The sequence below is a fragment of the Emys orbicularis genome, chromosome 2 (genome assembly GCF_028017835.1).
Source record: "Emys orbicularis isolate rEmyOrb1 chromosome 2, rEmyOrb1.hap1, whole genome shotgun sequence".
NCBI classification, from domain to species: Eukaryota; Metazoa; Chordata; order Testudines; family Emydidae; genus Emys; species Emys orbicularis.
Window position 1 is genome coordinate 245,324,778 of NC_088684.1, and position 22,054 is coordinate 245,346,831.

Sequence of the window (22,054 nt, forward strand, 5' to 3'; positions counted from 1 at the left end):
GTGGGTTGTAGCCCACGAAAGCTTATGCTCTAATAAATTTGTTAGTCTCTAAGGTGCCACAAGTACTCCTGTTATTTTTGAGGATACAGACTAACACGGCTGCTACTCTGATACAAATTAGGGGAAACATTATGTTAAGCATGGTCTCACATCCAGGGACCAGCATGTTTAACACTGTCAGCTGCTCGCTTGTAGGTAAATTTTACTGGAATCACAATTTACCCAGGATTAGCTGATAAGATGTTAAACCCTATCTGCACTAGCTGCCAGGTCACAGTTAGCATCATATTAGTGCAGGGTTAGGCAAACTTTTTGGCCCTAGGGCCACATCGGGTACAGAAATTGTATGGAGGGCCAGGTAGGGAAGGTTGGGGGAGGCTATGCCTCCCCAAACAGCGAGGCGTGGCCTGGCCCCTGCCCCCTATCCAGCACCCTGGAACCCTCTCCCCCATCCAACCTCCCCTGCTCCCCACCCCTGACTGCCTCTCGGGACTCCTGCATCCTATCCAAACACCCCTGCTCTCTGCCCCCTGACCACCCCCCTGGGACACCCGTCTCCTATCCAATCCCCCCTGCTCCCCACCCTCTGACTGCCCCCCTTTGGGCCCCCCCACCCTCCCTGCTCTCCCCACCCCACGTTACCTGTGGGGTGGGGGGGGGGGCTCAGTCCTTTCCCTGTGTGTTTCCCCTGCTCATTTGGCTGCTCTCCCTGGCAGTCGGGCAGGGCTCGCTCCGTCTGGGCTTGGCTGCTGGGGACGGGGGCCAAGCATGCTGGGAGTGGAGGGGGGCCCTGGCTTGCTCTGCACTTGTCCCCGGCAGCAGGGCCCAGGCCCCTTGACCACCCCCCTGCTCCTCGCCTCCCCCCCCCCTGGAACTCTCCCTGCTCCCCGCCCCCTGACCACACCCCCTGGAGCACCAGGTCTGGCGACCCTATAGCCGTGCCGCCTGGCCGGAGCTGCAGCCATGCTGCCCAGGCACTGGGGGAACTGTGACTACGAGGGAGGCAGGGAGTGAGGGGAGCAGAAGGGGAGGGGCTGGGGCTAGCCTCCGTCCCGCTCACCGTGGAGAGTTCGGCTGGCTCCTCCGCAAGCCTGTCTTGACCCCACTCCCTGGCAGGAGCTTCGGGGCCAGAAGGAAGGGTCCTGTGGGCTGGATGCGACCCGTGGGCCGTAGTTTGCCCCCTTCTGTGTTAGTGGATACATCTCCTTAAGCTCATATGCTAACACAACCTAATTTTCCACCAAAGACAAACCCTCTGGGGCATAAATTGTCTTTTCAGCAAACTCCTTTGTTCTGACTGTTCCCTGTCTATTTCACTGTGTATGCTGATAACCAGCCAGCAGGCACAAATATCAGAATGCTTAATTAACAAGACAAGGACAGGACATACCTGCTTGAGTGGTCCCTGCTTTCCTGGGCATAGCCCTGTTGTGAAAGCTTTTCCAGCGATATAAATGCATCCTTCCTGACTACCAAGGTACCTAGGCACCAGAATTAATCATCTGTGGTTGTAAGCAAGGAACTTACCTCTACAGTAACCATCACATACCTGCACCTAATTTCCCCCATTTTCAGTCTTCCATAGGCTTTTAGGTCTCTGGTCAAAAGCCCAAAGTGTCCACCCCTTCTAGAGTTAAGTTGAAGCCCAACACCATCAAACAGCCTCCTAGCCATCAGTAGTTCTTTACTCCTGTCATCACAGGGTGCATCCTCCTCAGGTTGCAGCTCCTCTTTGTGCCTTCTCTAGGCTACAATAGTCTATTTAGCCCGTCTCCACACTGAATAGTACCCATAGCTCCTTTCCCTAGCTCAGCAGCTCATTTGCCCTGTTTGTTCAGAGATAGATAAGAGGAACTTCCTCTCACCCTCACCAGAGGCCATGTCCCGGGTCGCTAAGTGAATGCAAGTGTCAGCTCATGTCTTAACACACTCTGCATTCGCCTTCCAGGGCCTTTTTCTTTTCTCATCATCCATTCCAGGAGTCTTTCTACATCCCATCTTTTAACCCCTCCAGGCTCCATTCCTCAAGCCCTCCTGCCTAGGCCCTGCAAAAGCAACCAACGCTAAATTTTACCTCCAACCAAATCACTTTTAAACTGAGCTCCATGCTTGCTTTACATGGAGTGGCAGGTTACGGACTTCCCTCTAGGACTACATTTCCCAGGACTCCTCCGCCTTAAAGAGCCAAATCCCCACTAACAGTGGGATTGGTGGTGCCCACTGTTACAGGGCCCAGATACTCTGGTACAGTCAGTGACAATGACTATGATAATAGGTGATAAAAATAGGGGCCCAACAAATTCAATAAATACACGTGTTAGATTTATGTAGTATTTTTGTACAATACTTAAACCACAACACAACACCATGAGGATGGACTGTGTCCCAAGCCCAAGTCATGGAGCTAATGCACTAGGGCCTGATCCAATTCTTATTGAATTCTATGGAAGTTCTTCCACTGACTATGATGCAAGGAGTTAATGGAATCATAAATTGTTGCACAATCCCCCCTCCACCCATCCAGACATATATCTAGCCTCATATTTTATGTATTACATATCAGCCAGATGCTATAGAAGTGATCAATGGACAGTGTACATATCATTCTGGTACTTTAGGATAAATCAGATCACTATTTTTCCTTTTACTTAGTCTCCTTCACAAGATCAGAATATTTCCTTAATTGAAAAAAATAATCTCTATTATATTCTTTGGCTTTGTCTGGTTCTAATTATGCTTGACTATTAACAGTGGACTTTCTTACAAAGGTGCATTACTGGCAACAGGAGGGACTTTTCCTCTTTGGAAAAATATGCACCAGAATGTATCTGTTTACTGCATTGTGATTTAACTTTCCACTGTGTGCCATGGGATTGTTGTGTTCCAAAGAAGGAAACCAGTATAAAACCACTGCTCAGATACAATTCTCTTGAGCTAAACAAGGATGCAAACTGAAAAGAAACTGCTGCAATTTTCATGTAGAAAGTGAAAGATTAACAAAAGACAATGAGAGCACACACCAAAGTGCCTTGGACTGAGTACAATTTTAGTACAACCTACATGACAGACATTTCCTGGTCATATTTTTCCAACTAAGAAGAATCAGTCTTTTTGTAAGAAACCCAGCACTTGTCTGTTTATAAATCTTTGTGCATCAAGTGAGTGCAGCACAGGTCCTCCTCTGCAATGCAGATATGTAAAATTCAGCAAGAGTATTTCCAATACCTACTGGCTGCTCTAGGGATGAGGGTCTTAATAAAAGACCTGGTTCTCAACTCTGGTAAGTAGCCCCACTGAAATCCATGTTGTTACAGAGTGTAAAACTTGTGTACGTGAAAGGAGGCGCAGGCCCAAGGCATTTCTTCTTTAGGCCCCAACCCTGCCTTGAGCTCTGCCCCAACATGCTTCTCAGTGCAGGAGTGGGCCTCTTCCAGTAAGCTCTTTGAGGCAGGGATCTCCCTTCCTGTTTTACAGGAAGCATCTGGCATACTTGTGTGTGATGCAAGTTAACTGTTAAGAAAACACCAGCAACAATAGTGTACAACACAGAGAGATACAAATGGCATTTTCTATTCTAGAGTAGTGACTGGCAACAAAGCATTCACTATTACAATATTATTCGCTCAAGATAAATGCTGATTTGGACCATGCCACATTGATCCTCTGCCCAAGAAAATCTGCAATAAACTGTGCACCAGCATTGCAAATTTTGGCAAATTAGGCCCTCAGGATTCCTAATCAGTGGCTCTTTATCTCATCTAAATTATATAATGAATTAAAAACGATGGTGGCTTCTTTAACTGTCAGGTGGTTAGTCTAACTCAGATCCTCAAAAGTATTGAGGTATGTAACTCCCATTGAAATAAATGGGAGTTAGATACAAATGCTCTGGGCCATTGTGCTCAGAATGATTCTCCCAGGTCCTTTCCTGGCACCATTCAAGGGGGGAGACTGCAACCTTAGCTATGCCCAAGACTCGTACGCAGGCTGTCACTTCTCCTGTATTAGGACAGAGATACAATCTCGAGAGATCAGCCAGCATGTCCTCCAGCACGGAACAGACAAAAACCAATACACAATAGTTAAAAAACAAACAAACTGATGTTGGTAGTTAGCAATAGAGAAAACAGAATTTTACATGTTTTGATTTTTAAATATAAAATGACAGATGGGTGGAGACTATGCAAATTTCTTTCAAGTGATCCTAGATGTCAGTTATATATGAAAAGTGATACTGTACAAACAATAAAATTACTCTAATAGTTAAATTGGATCAAACATGAGCTGTGAGTCAGGACACTTGGGTTCTAATCTAGACCCTGACACCAACATGCTATGATATGTTGAACAAGTCACTTAGACCTAGATCCTCAAAGATATTTAGGCAACTAGCTCCGATTGAAATCAATGGAAGTTAGGCACCTAAATATCTTTGAGGATCTGGGCCGTATGCCCCAATTCAAGAAAGCATTTTAATACATGCTTAAGTCCAGCCCTGATTAGGACAGCATTTAAGCACATGCTTTACTTTAACCATGTGCTTAAGGACTGTCCTAAATAGAGATGTTTTCCTGAACTGAGGCCTTAAAATCTGTCCTCCTCAGTTTTCCTGTCTCTAGAATGGAGTTATTAAAGATCCGTGAAGTACGTTAAGATCTATAGAAAAAAAAATACTATCTAAATGTCAAGTATTAGTAATAGACCATGAGCCTGCTGATTTTTCCTTTTAAATATCAAGTTTTCTTAGAAGGCAGATTTGCCCATATGCTTGTTCAGCACTCTGATTTCAGGGCATGTTTCAGCTCATACCATATAACATTAATTAATGTGAATGTCTGGAAATTATTTTTCTTCAATCTTTTAAAACAGGGGAGGGCAAACTACAGCCTGCAGGCTGGATCCAGCCCATCAGGGCTTTCAATCCAGCCCACAGGATTGCCACCCCATGGCGCAGCGGGGCTAAGGTAGGCTCCCTGCCTGCCCTGGTCCTGCCCCGCTCCTGGAAGAAGCCAGCACCATGTCCCTGCGGCCCCTGGGGGAGGGAGGGGCAGAGGGCTCTGTGCGCTGCCCTCACCTGCAGGCACCGCCCCCCGCAGCTCCCATTGGCCAGGAATGGGGAACTGCGGCCAATGGGAGCTTCAGAGGTGGTACCCACAGGCCAGGGCAGCGTGCGGTGGAATCGCCTGCCCCACCCCACCCCCAGGAGCCATTGCCGGACATGCTGGCCACTTACGGGAGTGGCACAGGGCCAGGGCAGGCAGGGAGCCTGCCTTCGCCCCGCTGCATGCTGCTGCCACCCTGGAGCTGCTCAAGGTAAGCGGCACCGGGCTGGAGCCCACATCCTGAACCTTTCCTGCACCCTACACCCCAACCCCCTGCCCGAGCCCGCTAACCCCCTCCCGCATCCCCTCCTGCACCTCAATGCCTTGCCTGAGCCCCTTCCTGCACACCACACTTTCTCACACTTCCTCCCGCACCCCAACCCCCTGCCCCAGCCCTACATTCACGGCCCTGTATACAATTTCTCCACCCAGATGTGGTCCTCGGGCCAAAAAGTTTGCACATCCCTGTTTTAAAAGGACCGAAACCAAAAGTTCTCAGATTTGCTCTACATACATGTATAATGAGGCTGCAGAGGATTGTATAAAAGCACTGTGTAAAAATACCAGAATATGCAATCCACCTCAGATTTATGCCATGTGGATAATACTAGTACTGTCCCAAAAAAAACATCCTTTCTGGCCCTAATCCACAGCCCACTGAAGTCAATGGAAAGACGGTCATTGGCCATAATGGACTTTAGATCAGACCTTATATTTTTAAAGAGATTTACAGTAATGGATACTGACTGTTCTTCCTACACTGTGCAAAATGGTGTTCGCACTTCAGCTGACTGCATCCCAGCACGGACAAGATTTAAAATGCATTGCTCAGTGAGAATTAAAAAGTTAAAAGGTTAAAAGATTTTGCTAGAATCTTCAGCACCAATGATTGTTGAAGCATAAGAACAACACGCTCTAGCCAGTGCTTGCTACACAAAACATACTGCACTTTCTTTGAGATTTGAAGCATGTCAGTGGAGTTGGAGGTCAGTTTGAGTGGCAAAAATATTTGAGATGGAATCACAGGATCTTTTGCTTTGTGAGTGGATTCAGACCTAGGATACAAGGACAAAGTGACTGTTTTAGGGCTTGTCTTCACTTATTGGGGGATCGACGTGTGGCGATTGATCCACCGGGAGTCGATTTAGCAGGTCTAGTGAAGACCCACTAAATCAACCGCCGATCGCTCTCCCATCGACTCCAGTACTCCATCGGAACGAGAAGCATAAGGTAAGTTGATGGGAGAGTTTCTCCCGTCGACTCAGCGTGGTGTAGACACCGCAATAAGTCGACCTAAGCTGGAGTTGCGTAAATTAGGTTGACTTAGCCCCATAGTGTAGCCTTGCCCTCAGTCGATGCGACGGGAGAGTGATCGGTGGTCAATTTAGTCTAAGACCCGGTAAATCGACCCATGGTGGATCGATCACTGCATGTTGATCCCCCGGTAAAGTGGAGACAAGCCCTAACAGCAGACACAGTTCTTTGTGTATGTGAGTGGTTTTCCTGTATGTATCAGAAAGCAATAGTGAAAACCTTATAAAAATCATGTTTTTTCTCATTCTGCTGAACAGAAGAGTGCAGCACATTCTTCTATCCGCACTTTGCCAATTGTAATTGTGGACTGCTCTTTCCAATTAGCACCAGAGTGTTTGGGTCGTATGTTGTATCATACCTATCTCACATCCCCAGATCGAATGACTATAGTATACTGGATGAGTCCTGCAGAGTTAAATGGGTTTATGACTGGACACCTGGCCATGGTAATGCCTACTCCATTTCTAAAACCATTAATTCTGGTCATGTTGATATGAAAATTTGGATACTAGGTGGGAGGTTTGGTGTGTTTACTGGCCTGTGAACATCCAGAGCGCACGTCAAGCTCACAGTTATTGCACAGCAGTACTGGTGTTGGAATGCTGGGGGGTGGGGGAAACCAGAAAGTTTTGTGAGTTCTACATCTTTTTTCCAGTGAGTTCTTAATAGAATCAGGTTCTTCCACTCCCTCCTTCACATATTGTAATAATTCCATCAAAGCAAGAAAAGGATTTGAGCTGGATTTTTCCAAAGGAGTGCAATGGAGATAGGCTCAAAATCTCAGCCTTATTTCTTAGGGGATCTGTTAAGAGGTATATTTTAAGAAAGAGTACTATGGTTTGCCAGAAGCTGGGAATGGGAGACAGGAAATGGATCACTTGATGTTTATTCTGTTCATTCCCTCTGAAGCACCTCACATTGGACACTGTCGGAAGACAGGATACTGGGCTAGAAGGACCGTTGGTCTGACTCAGTATGGCCGTTCTTATGGTTTAATGGACTGAGCACAACCCTGACAGCTGAGAACTTTCTAATCTAAGATGTGAAATGGATTTTTTCTGTGGCCAGGAGCAAGTCATTTAATGTCTCTGTCCCTGTTTCCTCATCTGTAAATGATTCTTGATTATAGTGCGGAGGAATGCTAGGCACACCACAAATACTATGTATTATTTCCTTAGTTCACAGGGTTTGAGAAGGCTCAGATTACATTTGCCACGTGGTATACGAGTGCTAAGTTTTATTATTGTATATACAAGCATGAGGTCAAATCCTGATGTCCTGACTCAGTTTTTACCAAGGCCTTGTAGTGCTAAGAACGTACAAAGCAAGTTTAAAAAAAAAAAAAAAAAAGGAATGGCATTGTGCCTATTCAGCACACAGAGAAGAAGAGAAATCACAAACATGCCTGCAATATGGTTCATTCTGGGTCAAGATTCAGCCCTTGAAAGTTACACAGTGAACTCTACATTTCAAACCAGAGAAGGGTCTGGAGATATAATGAATTTGCTCCCTGCCCAGTATTACATGAAGGCGGATGTTGGTGTTTAATATGTAAAAGGTCATTTATTACACACTTCTGCCTCTGAGAAGTATTGGAGAGACACTTAATGAGAAAGCAGTACATGCAGAGCTATGAGATCATTGCACAGGGGAGTATCATTGGTGAGAGCTAAATTGGGGTCTCCGTCTTTCCAAAGCAGCATGTGCATTGTCATCAGCCTGAAAGTGCAATTCAATCCAGCATGCAGTTTTCTCATACTAAATCACCATTGGTGTGTATCATACTACACAGATTACTTATGACTTTAGTCTATTTCTGCGTCGAGATCAATAGTTGGATGCAAAGCCCATCGTGAGTGGCTGGTGTGACTGATACGGCAATTTCCTGAAATATCCTGGACAAACCTTGTTGAATTATGGTTAAGTATTTTAGAAGTTCACTGTATTAAAAATGCAAATGTTGATGTATTATTGTAGGATTGTATGTAACATCTCTAGGATGTAAAACCTGGGAAGTGTTAAGAGCTTCATAAGACTATTTGAAACAGTGTCCTCAGGCTTTTTAAGCTTCATCCTGAGAAGAGGACCTGTCTGCTGATCACCTGTTACACGAGGACAAGATCAGAGGCCCAAATTGTATAAAGGAGGGACCCTCAAATTCATGAGGGGAGTCTCAGATTCAGGGAGGCTGGTTCTGAGCTAACAGCTGTCATGAACTTGGATCACAGAAAAACCTCTTGGTGGGGTTTGAAGGTCTGATCACTGACCAGAGCCCTTGTTGGAGTTGGGATGATCTCTGGTAATACTGTTAGCACATATGTAGGTTCTTGATTGTTTTAATATGTTTTCTGTGGAATGATTTCACCTTAACAATATATGTGCTTACTTAGAAAGAGCTGTGTGCTAATTTGTAACTGTGGGCAATGATGCTGTTCATCAGCCTTCAAAGAGTAAGCAAAGCACAGACACTGGCTGTTTAGGCAGTCTGTCTTGCTGGAGATATCACACTGTAGGCAGAGAGTCATGCAGCCTGGAGAAACCCCATTCAGGAGGGAGAGATGTGGGTCTCTACCCAAGAGAGATGACCGCTGAGGAGCTGAGTGCCTAGGGCAGGTGCCCTTGCTGAATGTGGAGAGGGAATACAGGTGCAGTTGCCCTGAACTGTGACAGCTGGTTTACAAGAGAAATTAGAATTTTTCAGCTGGAACCCCAGTGGATCACATCGAGGTCACTTTGCTTTTTTTAGTATTTTACCTAACTCACAAATCTTCAAATATTACAACATTCCCCACCACACACCACTGCCTCAGAGTATTTCAAGTGGGGTATGTGACAAATGGATATTGTCTCACAGTGTTATTTATAGGTTGCTGCAATTGTACTTCTGCGGCCTTAAAGCGTTTTTAAAAGACAAGCCCCGACCTTCAGACATTCACAATCGAAGAGCCTGACCCTCAGAGGTGCTGATCACCAGCTTCAACGAGAATTGAATCCAGTATCCAATTCTCATGGCTTGATTCTGCTCCCACTGGAGTCGGTGCCAAAACTTCCACTCTTTCAGTGAGGGAGGAGAGGAAGGGATTGTGGGATCATGCTGGTACAGGGCATTGTTCCCAAGCTCTTTGCTTGGGAGAGGGCTGCAGAAGATAAGTTACCACTGGGCATTCTGGCTTTCATCAGGAATCAAAGAGACCGTCAAAGAGCTTAAGGTCAAACCATCTAGTCTGACCTCCTGTGTATCACAGACTACCAACACCACCCGGCACCCACACATTAAACCCAACATCCAGACTTAGACCAAAGTATTACAGCCCTCAGGAGAATAAACTGTAGACTGTGAATCTACTGAGTGCCATTAAGCAGAGAACAAGAGGGAATGTGGTGCTCCCTTGCTTCATCCCCTTTCGCTCTTCCCTTCCTTCATATAAAATGACGGAGAAAAAGGAGAGTAACTTGGAGAGAAAATAAAAAAAGGGGAGTCTAGATAGAGAGAAGAAGGAGTGGATTTGTTGGGAAAGTGTGGGAAGTAAATATGAGGGGAATGTGGGTTAATGAGAAGGGGAAGAGACTGAGGATCAGGAAGGAGAAAGAAAAATAAAAAGACATTCTTAGGGATGAGAAAGTCATAGTATCAACCACTTCATTCCTTCAGGAATAAAAACTCCATAAGGGAGAGAGTTGCCATGTTCAGTTATAAAGATAAGACGACACAAAGCTTAGCAAAACTGTAGTAGATTTAGGGTTTCCATTTTATACTGGTATAAATTTAAAGTTATGCCTGCTGCATTGTGCTAAAGATATTCCAGATCCTCAGTCAATGGAGCGATCTATGCCGATTTACAACAGCTCAGGATCTAGCCCTCGTTAGTTATTCCAGGTTGGAGTTCTCAAAAATTTGACATCTGACACAACAGGACATACAAGAAATGCAGCGAAGCACCACTAGTATCTTTCACAGGATTTGCTGAGGTTTATACATTTCATAGGGCTGGACTTGGTTCATTGACTTGGATCCTGCTAGAAAACTTCCACTGCATTGCTTTTTCCTCTTCCTGCTATTTGGGCTGGCATGCCTGTGAAATTAAGACATTCTCCTTTAGTGCAATATACAATATAAGGCTGTATTGGATTTGTAATAGACCCCATGAAATTGAAAGCAAAGAACAGAATATTTACAAAGGACTGATCTATAAAAAGGAAAATAAGGACAACCTGAGAATCATAGACCGGTCAGCTTGACTTTGGTACCTTTGGCACAAATATGAAGCAATAGATAATGCAGCAAACAATCAAACAATCAATTTGTAAGCACCTAGAAAATATTAAGATAAGTAAAAGTCAACATGGATTTGTCAAGAGCATATTATGTCAAACCAACCTAATAGCCTTCTTTGACAGGGTAACAAACCTTGTGGAGGATGGGAGAAAAGAGTAGATGCGATATATCTCAACTTTAGTCAGGCTTTTGATACTGTCTAACATGATCTTATCATAAGCAAACTAGGGAAATATAGCCTATATGAGCCTACTATGAGGTGGGTGCACAACTGCTTGGAAAACCATACCCAGAGAGTAATTATCACTGGTTCAAACTGGAAGGGCATATTGAGTTGGGTCCTGCAGGAATCTTCATGGATCTGGTTCTACTCAATATCTTCAAAAATGATTTGGATAATGGCATGGGGAGTACACTTATAAAGTTTGTGGATAATACCAAGCTGGGAGGGGTTGCTTTGGAAGATAGGATTAGAATTCAAAATGATCTTGACAAACTGGAGAAACTGGTCTGCTATAACTTGGATGAAATTCAATAAGGAAAAATGCAAAGTACTGCATGTAGGAAGGAATAATCAAATGCACAAATAAAAAGTGAGAAATGACTGCTTAAGAAGGAGTACTGCAGAAAAGCATCTGAGTTTTGTAGTGCATCACAAACTAAATATGAGTCAACAATGTAACATTGTTGCAAAGAAAAGGAACATCATTCTGGGCTGTTTTAGCAGGAGTGTAGTAATCAAGGCACAAGAAGTAATTCTTCCACTCTATTCAGCATTGATCAGGCCTCAACTGGAGTACTGTGTCCAGTTCTGGGCACCACGCTTTGGGAAAGATGTTGAGAAATTGGAGAAAATTCAGAGGAGAGCAACAAAAATAATTAAAGGTCTAGAAAACATGACCAATGAGGAAAAAGTGAAAAAAATGGCTTTGTTTAATCTGGAGAAGAGAAAACTGAGACGGGGCATGTTTCAAGTACATAAAAGCCTGTTATAAAGAGGTTAATAAATTGTTCTCCCTATCCACTGAGGACAGGGCAAGAAATAACGGACTTAAATTGCAGCAAGAGAGATGTAGGTCAGACATTAGGAAAAAGCTTCCTGTCAGTGTAGTTAAGCACTGAAACTAATTATGTAAGGAGGTTGTGGAATCCACGTGATTGGAGGTTTTTAAGGGCAGGTTAGCCAAACACCTCGTCAGGGATGTTCTAGATAATACTTAGTCCAGCTTCAGTGCAGGGGACTGGACTAGATGACCTACTGAGGTCCCTTCCAGTCCAACATTGCTATGATTCCATGATTGCACCTGCTGAAAGATCAAAAATTTGCTTTTGAAATGTTAATGATCACAGCTATGTGGGAACACCGAAGCACTGCATTCAAAGTATTTGTTGGAATGTTCTGTTCCTCCTGGGGGGCCTACCAGTTGGACAGAGGTGGCTTGAAACAACTTGGAGAGGACTCCTAAAAGGTCCACAGACTAGGAACACAGCAGGAGAGGCGTGCTAGGAGAAATATCTCAGAAGACAGATTTTTTTTTATTTTTGAAGTGCTGCGTTGCTGCCCTAACTGATCAGGACAAAAGTGTACGTGGAGCTAAGCACAACTCCCGGGCTGCCATTTTGGCACTTCGGAAAATCACTGAAGCACTGAGACTGCAGTGAACAGCATTAGCAGGATAGTTCCCACCAGCATTTCTGACACTTTATTCACCACAGCAGTAGGTTAGAGTGGCTCTGGTTTTAGAAGATTGCAAGGGCTAATATGGGGACGCTAGTACACCAGGGTGAAATTCACTTCTATCCAGCAGGATAGGATAAGGATTTATGCACTATGTAAGACCCATGTTAAGGGCATAAATGGGATGTGGGCTTTGCAGGCCCTCAGCATTGGGGTGAATTTCCACCCCAAATACAGAGTAAAGAAGAATTTTAATTGAGTTAAATCACAAAACCAACATCAGATAAAAATACTAAACTTTCTCTAGAAAGGTGCCCTCTATTTAAAGAAGTGCCTGGCAGTGTTTTAGGATATAAAAGATGTCCTTGGTTTTGGATTTGATTCCCACTGTCAGTTTGGAATGCACGTATGTAAGCAAAGTTCATGTCAGCAGTGCTCTAGTCACCAAGAGCAGCTCTTCTGAATCATATTCTGGCTAGAAATAGAAGAATGCAATTTGGCAGAAGGTGACTCTGCATCTGAAAATGAATGACTCATCATATGTCTCCTGCTTTAATCAGCAGGTCTCCCAGCTGTGCTTTTTAAGCGCGCAGTTATGGATCTGAGAACCACTGCAAGAGGGGAGGAGGTGCACTGCCTGAATGTTAATGGATGGAGACATCATGCCTGTATAGGACAGCAACAGGCATAATATCTCCCACGGCACTTCAGATTCTCTCAGGGCATTTTAGGGAGCTCAGTCATCAGTGGCCCTTGTTCTCTTTCTCCGCCAGTGTGCAGAGGGGTGAGATTGTAACTATTGGTATCAGTCCAGGTCTGAGCACATCCCACATTCTAAGCGAACACCTGAGGATGTCTGCAGCTCTCTCCACTCCATCCCCCAGGAGGGGGTTGTATTTGTTGTGTTTAACCTCCCTTCACTCTACCCAGCCATGCCCCCTGCTCAGGTATGGAGTGCTTCTGGCAGCACCAGCACTCCCTCCCTCCTTGAGTTCATGAGAAACAAATACACCTCTACCCTGATATAACACTGTCCTCGGGAGCCAAAAAATCTTACCGCATTATAGGTGAAACTGTGTTATATCGAACTTGCTTTGATCCACCGGAGTGCGCAGCCCTGCCCCCCCCCCCGAGCGCTGCTTTACCGCGTTATATCCAAATTCATGTTATATTGGGTCACGTTATATCGGGGTAGAGGTGTAATCATATCCTGGCTACCCCCTGCACAAGCAACCATCATGTGGCCCTAAGGAGACACTGGGTTTGCTCCACAGGGAACAGTACAACATCACCACCTACTTCCTCCTGCCATATTGTACATAGCTTTTCATCCACACGATCTAGGAACGCCGTGTGGGCACCACGTCGCCTTCTGTGTCTCTAGGAATAGAATAATAAAGATTAATTAGAGCAATTAAATGACACACAGGGCATGAGAATGCTCCTATGGTCTTTGATGGGAGGATTGAAGAACCAGAATCTCAGACATGCTTACACATCTGAATCAGGGAATAGGGCATCCAAATGTCTATTTAGGCACATTTGTATGTGAAATCACCTTATTTGATTGTGCAAATATTACAAGTATTACTTTTAAATAGCAAAACTATTGCTGCAAATAGATTTAGTACAGATGATCTAATGTCTCTCATCATTACACAAGAGGACAACTTCATAACTCGGGGCATCTGCTACCCATACAATATCCGTGTTCAATACAATCTCCATTAACATTAATGGGAGTTGAGTGCATGCACTGGGAGCAGAGATCCTTTTATGTTTAGAGACATTTTAGCTTTAAGTGCTTGGTTTATGTTTCTAAGCCTTCCCAATATCATTCCCTCCCCCACACCCTTGGAAATGGTCAATGTCTTGCACAGGGAACATGACACCCCCCTCACCCCAGTAATGAACTTCCTTCCACATGGTCCCCCTAGCAGTTTGAAGATATAAGGGTATGTGTCATGTGCTGTGTTGTATAATTTAACATTAAGGGCTTAATTTTCAAAGCAACCCCAAGATAATTATCCTCCCAACTCCCACCATGATCAGTGGGAGTCCCACACCTAACCCCCCCACCAGGTACAAACTACATCCAGGGATGGGGAAGAACCCGACAATCCATCTACTGAGTCTCCTAAACTCTCCAGCAGCCTGGTGCCCTCATTAGCTGCATCAAAACTACCTACAAAGTCGCTAAGGGCCTGATCTGAAGCCCACTGGAGTCCAACAGAGAGGCAGGGAGCTTGGCTCAAGGTTCAACTAACCGTAAATGAAGCAGACTTCGGTGGCCAAGGGTTCTTTGGCAGAATTAGCCTGGATTCCCATTTGCATTCACGAGGCTTGTAAGTAATGAATCTCCCCTTGGTGTCCTTTTGCTTGTCTTTCAATGGCTGAAGTCCATGAACTGAAGAAGTTAAGTAAACAACATGCTAGCAGTTATAAAACAGGCAGTCTGTGCTCTGGAGTTATATCTTACATCACTATCACCAGGAGCTCTAGGATCATCGGGGTTTGGAGAGCTGTAAGCAGATGGAAGTTTGGGAGAGCGTCCCAGAAAGAGGAGTATGTGAAATGCATAAATGCATAACCCTTGTGAACTCCCTGCCCGTCTCATTGCTGTAAATGTTTGATGATATTAATGTTTTACTGTACAGGGTATATATGTATGGTGGCCATAACTATTGTATAATTGATGACAAGAAACATGTGACTTGAGAGCTATGGCAATTACAGTAAGAGCACTCTTCCCATGTTCCATCTGCTTAATATAAGATAGCACAAGCTAACTCTGGGCAGAGTCTGCATAAGGAAGAGCACATACATTGAGTTCAAATCCACAGATCGCAAATTCTAAGCCTCAGCTGTGCCATGTAATTATGGCTCTGCATTAGAAGCGTGTGGAGCTGCAGTGCCCCTGGGGAATTCCTCCCTGAACTTCCCCACATGTAGGCAAGCACACCTGCAGCTATCCATCTCCAGGGAGTCAGCTTGCACTCCTTCTGGGCAGGCCTCATTCAGAGGGCTGGTATTGAGGAGCAGAGAAGCCTGGCCCTGCTTCCTCACTGCACTCTGGGATTGTGGATGCCCCTGCAGGGTGGAGGAGAAGGATCAGTCCCTGTGCTCCCCCAAGGGCAGAGACTGCAGTTGTGCCTATCCATTATGCAGGCCATGCAAGTGATTCAAAGATCTCTTGTGCCCTCTCCCCCGCCACACACTTTCACATGGGTCAGGCACAATCTGGCTCTAACAGTGAAATCTGGCTGATTTAGGAACTGCTATCTACAGTAAATCTATGTCTAGAAGCAATTTATCCATCTGCTATTACTTTCATGCATGAATGCTACTCCCACACCCCCAATCCAGTGATCTAGGATGAGGACCTGACCCTGCCCTCATGAGGTATTCTGAGACAATGAGATGATGTGCATGAGTCAGGTCTGTGCGACAGGTCCCATATGTTAATTAGTGGAATAAACTTTAATTTGTATACTAATTGTCCAAACATATTGGCATTCAGTGCCTCATGCTTCATTTGAGGCTACTTAACCTCCCCTAAGGTCATTTACCTCACAGCCTTATTCCTACCCTCTGAAGTTACCACATCAATAGCTAACTTCTACAGTACAATGAGTTTGCATGCCAGCAAAGACTTACCTGCATTTAAATGCTGAGATTTGAACTTTAAATTGAAAGGGTCTCTGGAGTAACTTGTCACAAAGTCTGGTATATTAGTTTCATACTGCACAAGACAAGGGAACATTGCAATGTCAGACATGTCATCATACTAAAACCAAGAGTCAGAGAAGCCCTTATGTGCTGAAATTAGATAAAGGGCAAGATATACCAGTACATCAAAATAGCTTTAATGGCTTTTCAATTCATAAAACAAAAGATTTAGGGTTAGATCTCCAGCTGGCTAAATTGGTATAGTGCCATTGACTTCAATGGCTCTACACCAGCTAAACATCTGGTCATTAGCTTATTTGCCCAGAGAGAAACTCTCTGAGGTAGGAACTATCTTTATATTCTGTTCATACAGCATCTAGCACAGTGGGATCCTGGTCCATGAGTGGGGCTTCTAAGCACTACCACAGTATAATTAATAATAGCAGCGCAGCATTTTTCCACAGAAGGGAGTCCAGGTCCTAAAACAGCTAAGGATGAGGATGTCTTGGAGTCAATACGTTGAGCTCTCTGTACAGAGGGAGTACTTAGGACCATCCTCCATCAACCCCATTTAGTTGACCTAAGGAGCATTATGAATAGACATCTTGTACTAGAGCTGGTCAGGGATTTTTCAAACAAAATGGTTTTTTCAACCAAAGAACACTGGTTCATTGAAACCCAAAACTTTTTGCAGAAATGTATTAATTTCAATGCAACTTTCTCAGGTCCAAGATGGGGTTTCTGATCATGGCAAATTTTGAAACATCTCTGTTTTGTCCCAGTGCGGATTGGGAAAATTATTGGAAATGTCAAAAATTTTCAAAGAATGGGAAACTGTTTCCCACGCTGCTGTAATCTGTACTCCAGTGAGCATGTTGAAGGGAATCCTGTTGCAGGAGAACTAAGACTTGCTAGAAACAATGCTCGAACAAAGCAGCCAAGGAGCTTCAAAGAGATGCTTTATTCAAAAGGATGTATTTAGTAAAAAGGACTCTGGGTTCCAAATTCACAAGTTTCTCAGACCTCCACAAGCTGTAATGGATATAAACATACCCGTGTCTAGGCAATGACGTCCTGGTCAGATTACAAATGAGTGATCCAGTATTTTGGAAGAAAATTGGTAACCACAAGGTTTAGTGGTGTCTGGGTTAATGATCTGTATAAGTTATGGGGACATTATGCCTTGGTTAACTGGACATGTGAAAATTGAAATGGTGAGGGCTTGTGCAGCAGAAATAGTCCCAGGGCCAAATTCAGAGGTCACCTAAATGGCGGTGTAAACGACAGGCTGGTAATTTGATGAAAGCAGATGTGAAACTATGAACTGATGGAATGTAGTATAATATACACACCAGTGGGTCAGAATGGAGGACAGCAGAAAGAGTTACTAATAGGAGTATGACCTTAACTCTATTAGCGGCACCCGCTTTCTAATCCTATGGGGCCCAATTCTGCCTTCAGTTACAGGGTGCAACTCCCACTGATTTCTGATTAACTGGGCTTTTAGTGTGTAAAAAAGACACCAAATTAAAGCCATTTACATCCACTTACTATCATATAATCTGCATCGACATTTACCTCACCTCTGAATTTTGTACCTTGTTCTTTTGTCTCAGAACCTGTCAACACTGGAGATTTTGGGACCAATATAACTACATCCCTGCAAATTTTTAATGTAGATGCACTGCACTGGTGTAAAAAAGTGACTTGCACTAATGTTGCTTACCTCATTACCAAACTCGTGCAGCTACATCAATGCACAAGGCCTAACCATCCTGATCCTGATCCAAGGAAAACACAGCAGAACAGGGTGCAAATGTGGCTTTAAACCACTAAATCAGCTCTTCACCAGTTTATGCTGGTCTGATTCTGCCATGGCTTAAAGGCAGCTTTGCCCTGATGGCAATGCACAAAGCAGCCCTGACCCAGGGGAGAACCTGGGACTGAGATTGTAAGGGCTTGTCTTCATGGAGATTTTTACTGGTATAATTATGTCAGGGCTGGTCCACACTGGGGCGGGGGGATCGATATAGGAAACGCAACTTCAGCTACGAGAATAGCGTAGCTGAAGTCGACGTTTCCTATATCGAACTAAAAGTACTTACTTCGGGTCCACGCGGCGCAGGCAGGCTCCCCCGTCGACAGCGCTTCCTCCTCTCGGCGAGCAGAAGTTCCACAGTCGACGGGGGAGCGCTTCTGGGATCGATCTATCGCGTCCAGATGAGACGCGATAAATCGATCCCAGAAGATCGATCTCTACCCGCCGAATTAGGCGGGTAGTGTGGACCAGCCCTCAGTATAATTGTGGCTGTAAAATTCCCTAGGCAGACAAGCCCTTCGTATCTCTCAAACTTGCATCACTATCCAGAAAAATATTCTAGGGCTTACTAGACTTGTGCAGTGTGTTTGCCAGTTGGCTGCAACTGTGGTGGTATGATAAAGTTTAGCCAATTGGGGTATGTCTACACAGCAGCTGGGAGAGCGATTCCCAGCATGGATACACAGACATGCACTAGCTCTGCTCCCGTTAGTGCACTAAAAATAGCAGCATGGCCATGACAACACAGGCAGTGGCTGCCTGAGTATAATTCCCCACAAACCCCTGGGCACAGACTCAGGTGGCTAGCCTGAGCCACTGCCCATGCCGCCACAGCCACACTAGAATTTTGAACCCACTAACTTGAGTGGGATTAGCATGTGTACATCTACCTGAGCTAGCAATCACCCCTCCCCACACCCGCTGTGTAAACATACCAGTTCTTACTTTGTAATGAAAGAGGTGCTGGGGCTCAAGCAATTTTTTTTACATTCGTAACAGATGCAGCAAGCCCAGAGGTGCCGGGGCTATGAACTGCCAAGTGCTAGAGGTGCCGGGGCTGAGCCCCGGCAAGCTTACTGACACAAATAAAGCACTGAAACATACCCTTAGACGCTTAGTTCTGCATTCCTCAGACTGGTAGAGTGGGGAATCATCACTCCCCCTGGGCCTGATCCTGAAGCCAATGGGTGCTGAGGATACTTATCTCTTAGCAGGAGCTGACTCTCAGTGCAAGGTTGGAATCAGGGTGGCCGGGTGCATATGTTTTCTTTCTGTCAGTGGCAGAGGCAGAGATGTGAGGAAAAAGCCTTCCTCTCTGAAGTATTTAGTTGAAGGAAAAAAGTTTGGATTTGTGGATTTTAATGGAAATCAGTTTTTCACTAGGATTCCTGTAGAATGAAGGTGCTGAAGCACAAGGGGATTTCCCTTGAGACAGCATTCAGTTAGACAATGTTCCTTTGCCAACAAGAAGGGACTGAAGCCAGGTCTACACTACAGACTTCTGCCAGCACAACTGTGTTGGTCAGGGGAGCTCCGTGACTGTCAAAGCCCCCTATTGTAGATGCAGCTATACTGGCAAAGCTGTGTTTTCACCAGTCTAGCTTGTTTCGCTCATGGGCGGTGCTTTAAGTATGCTGGTACAAACTGTAGCTTTGCCGATATAGTTGTGTCCACCCTAGAGACCAGTATTACTTAAATACACCTAGTGTAGACGTGGGCCTGAGAATCAGCTTTCAGTTAATCTGAGTAACACAGAATAGGGGGATAAATTCCCGTGAAAGCAATTTGGCAAAGGAATTTGGCCCTGGGTTATAGCTGTGACTGAAAGAAAGTGGAGAAAAGTTATGTATTGTTTTCCTGATAAATGTGACCTATCAAAGAAAACAATAGGGGTCTATGCTGCTTTTTTTGGTTTCTTTGTTAATTATAACAAAGGTTTAAAAGTTTGTTTTGGAGGGAGGAGGAGGAAGTTGCTGTTTTTCACCTTAGAAATCTTCTGTTTTTCCTGGTTGATTTTTTCCACACTCCTAGCTGACGTAGCTATGCTGACAAAACTTTGTAGTGTAGACAAGGCCTTAATCTCACCTGTTGAAGCCATTCCACTTGGTATAAAATACTTGAATAGACCTTAGGTCATCCGCACCACCACAATGTCTGTTTTGTGATTGGCATCTCAATCTCTAGGTGAATCTAGCCTGAACAACAGAAATGATTCATTTCTACATTTCCAAATTCTTTTCTTTTTTTGTTTTGACCAAAGCAATTGGCCAAAACTGACATGAATTCACAAAATGTTTCAGTAGACCTGAATCTGCGGGCTTTTTTTTTTTTTTTTTTTTTTTTGTCGGGGGAGGGGGGAAGGGAGAGTTTTGGTTGAAAATTTTCACCCCATTCTACTCTAATGCAAATAAATAATAAATACAAATAATAAATGTGAGAATAAGCTTTCCCCTCCAGTTAGTTGGGCAATTCAGACACTGCTGTTGGAGACCAGACGTTGCAGCCAGTAAGGAGGAAAAATCATAAGGTAAGGGGGAATGAATTAGTCATGAACTAGTCATATTCATATTTTTTTTATTTCACTCTGTTATGCAAAATTCATGGAGAGCTCCAAAAAGCTAGATTCATCAGGGAACCCCTGTGCTTCCAACAAAGCTTTTCAGAAACTATTTTTTTCTTAATTATAGCTTGTATCCAACTGGGTGCAGCAAAGTTAGATGTTAACTACTGTACTTCCTTGTTTGGTCAAAGTTTTTGTTGCAAGAGTGACATCTAGTGGCCTATGTGGTGAGTGGTGTAGCCATGTCGGTCCAAGGATATTAGAGAGAGAAGGTTGGTGAGGTAATATCTTTTATTGGACCAACTTTTGCTAGTGAGAGAGACACAAGCTTACACACAACTCTTCTTCACCTTGTCTCTCTCACCAACAGAGGTTGGTCCAATAAAAGATATTACCTCACCCACCTTGTCTATCTAGTGGCCTAAAAAGTTAATTATCATGGATTTTATGGCTACTGAGAGAGAAATTGCTTCAAATAGTCTAGGGGTATGTCTACATAGCATTTTGGAGCAAGCCTCCCAGCCTGGGTCGACTGCATTGGCCACTGTCGGAAGCCAAGATACTGGGCTAGATGGGCCTTTGGTCTGACCCAGCATAGCCGTTTCTTATGTTCTTATGTGCTAGCACTCTAAAAATAAGTGTGTAGACAGTGCTTTGAAGTTGCGACTCAGGCTCTGACATCTAGGGAGAGGGGTGGGCTTTAGAGCCCAAGCTGCAACTTCAAAGCGCACACTATACATGAGCAGTAACTTGAACCCCACCAGGCCAAGTCTGTTGACCTTGGCTGGGAGGCTTGTTCCCACTCACTCCAAAGTCCTGTGTAGACGTACCACTATGGCATACTCTTACATACCTTACCTGCCTAAAATCATGTGGTTTGGGATCTTGGTATATGCCAGTCTTATATTTTCCATTCTCCACAAACATTATATCCACTTCATATGAGCCCACGTGTGGAAACCTTGTGACAATCTTGGGCAACTCTTTCTTCCTTTCCGAAGCAGTGTGGAACTGGCTGGTCTTTATCTTTGGCAGCTGTTGCTTAGTCTCAGTGCTATTGGCCTTCTTCAGATCTTCCTTTTCCTTTTCTGGTGGTTTTCGTGAAGGCCTGGAAGATTTATAGAATTTGTGGCTAAAATCGGGAGGCTGCTTTTGCCATATATCTCTCTGCGGGGTGGCTCGGAGCTGCTGCACAAAACTTTGATTCTGTGCAAAGGCCAAATCCAGGCATGCAGAAAATTTGATTTGTCTTTCAAAAGAGAAGGTGGGCTGTCTGCCTTTGTAGCTAGTGGTGAGCATTATGGGATTTTTCCTCACAGGTATTTTAACCCCTAGAAAAAAAATGCATCTGATTAATGATTGTTTTGCATGGGTTTAGCACTGACTACATATCCAGTGCTGCACAGTATTACTGTAGTTAAGATAAATCAATGTCTGTAAAACTTTGTACTTCATTACATTTCATTCAATATCAGTATTTAGATTAATAATATCATTGGGTGGTTATAGCTGGGAACAGGGGAAGGATGATTTTGTAGTTATGGCACCAAACTGGGACTCTGGAGCTGGGTTCAACTTCTTGTTCCACCAGAGATTCTATTCCATTCTACATAGGTTCCTATACCTCACTCAATCA

At 44.4% G+C, this 22,054-nt stretch overlaps 1 protein-coding gene across 1 annotated transcript; it reads right to left on the reverse strand.

Moving 5' to 3' along the window:
- Window positions 1-13,606: 13,606 nt before the first annotated feature.
- C2H7orf78 (chromosome 2 C7orf78 homolog) lies at window positions 13,607-21,717 on the reverse strand. The gene is made up of 4 exons (XM_065398448.1): window positions 21,277-21,717; window positions 16,028-16,112; window positions 14,638-14,777; window positions 13,607-13,750 (listed from the first exon to the last, which is right to left on the reverse strand). The coding sequence occupies exons 1-4, from the start codon at window positions 21,715-21,717 to the stop codon at window positions 13,607-13,609; spliced, it is 810 nt and encodes a 269-aa protein (XP_065254520.1).
- Between the last annotated feature and the right edge of the window lie 337 nt (window positions 21,718-22,054).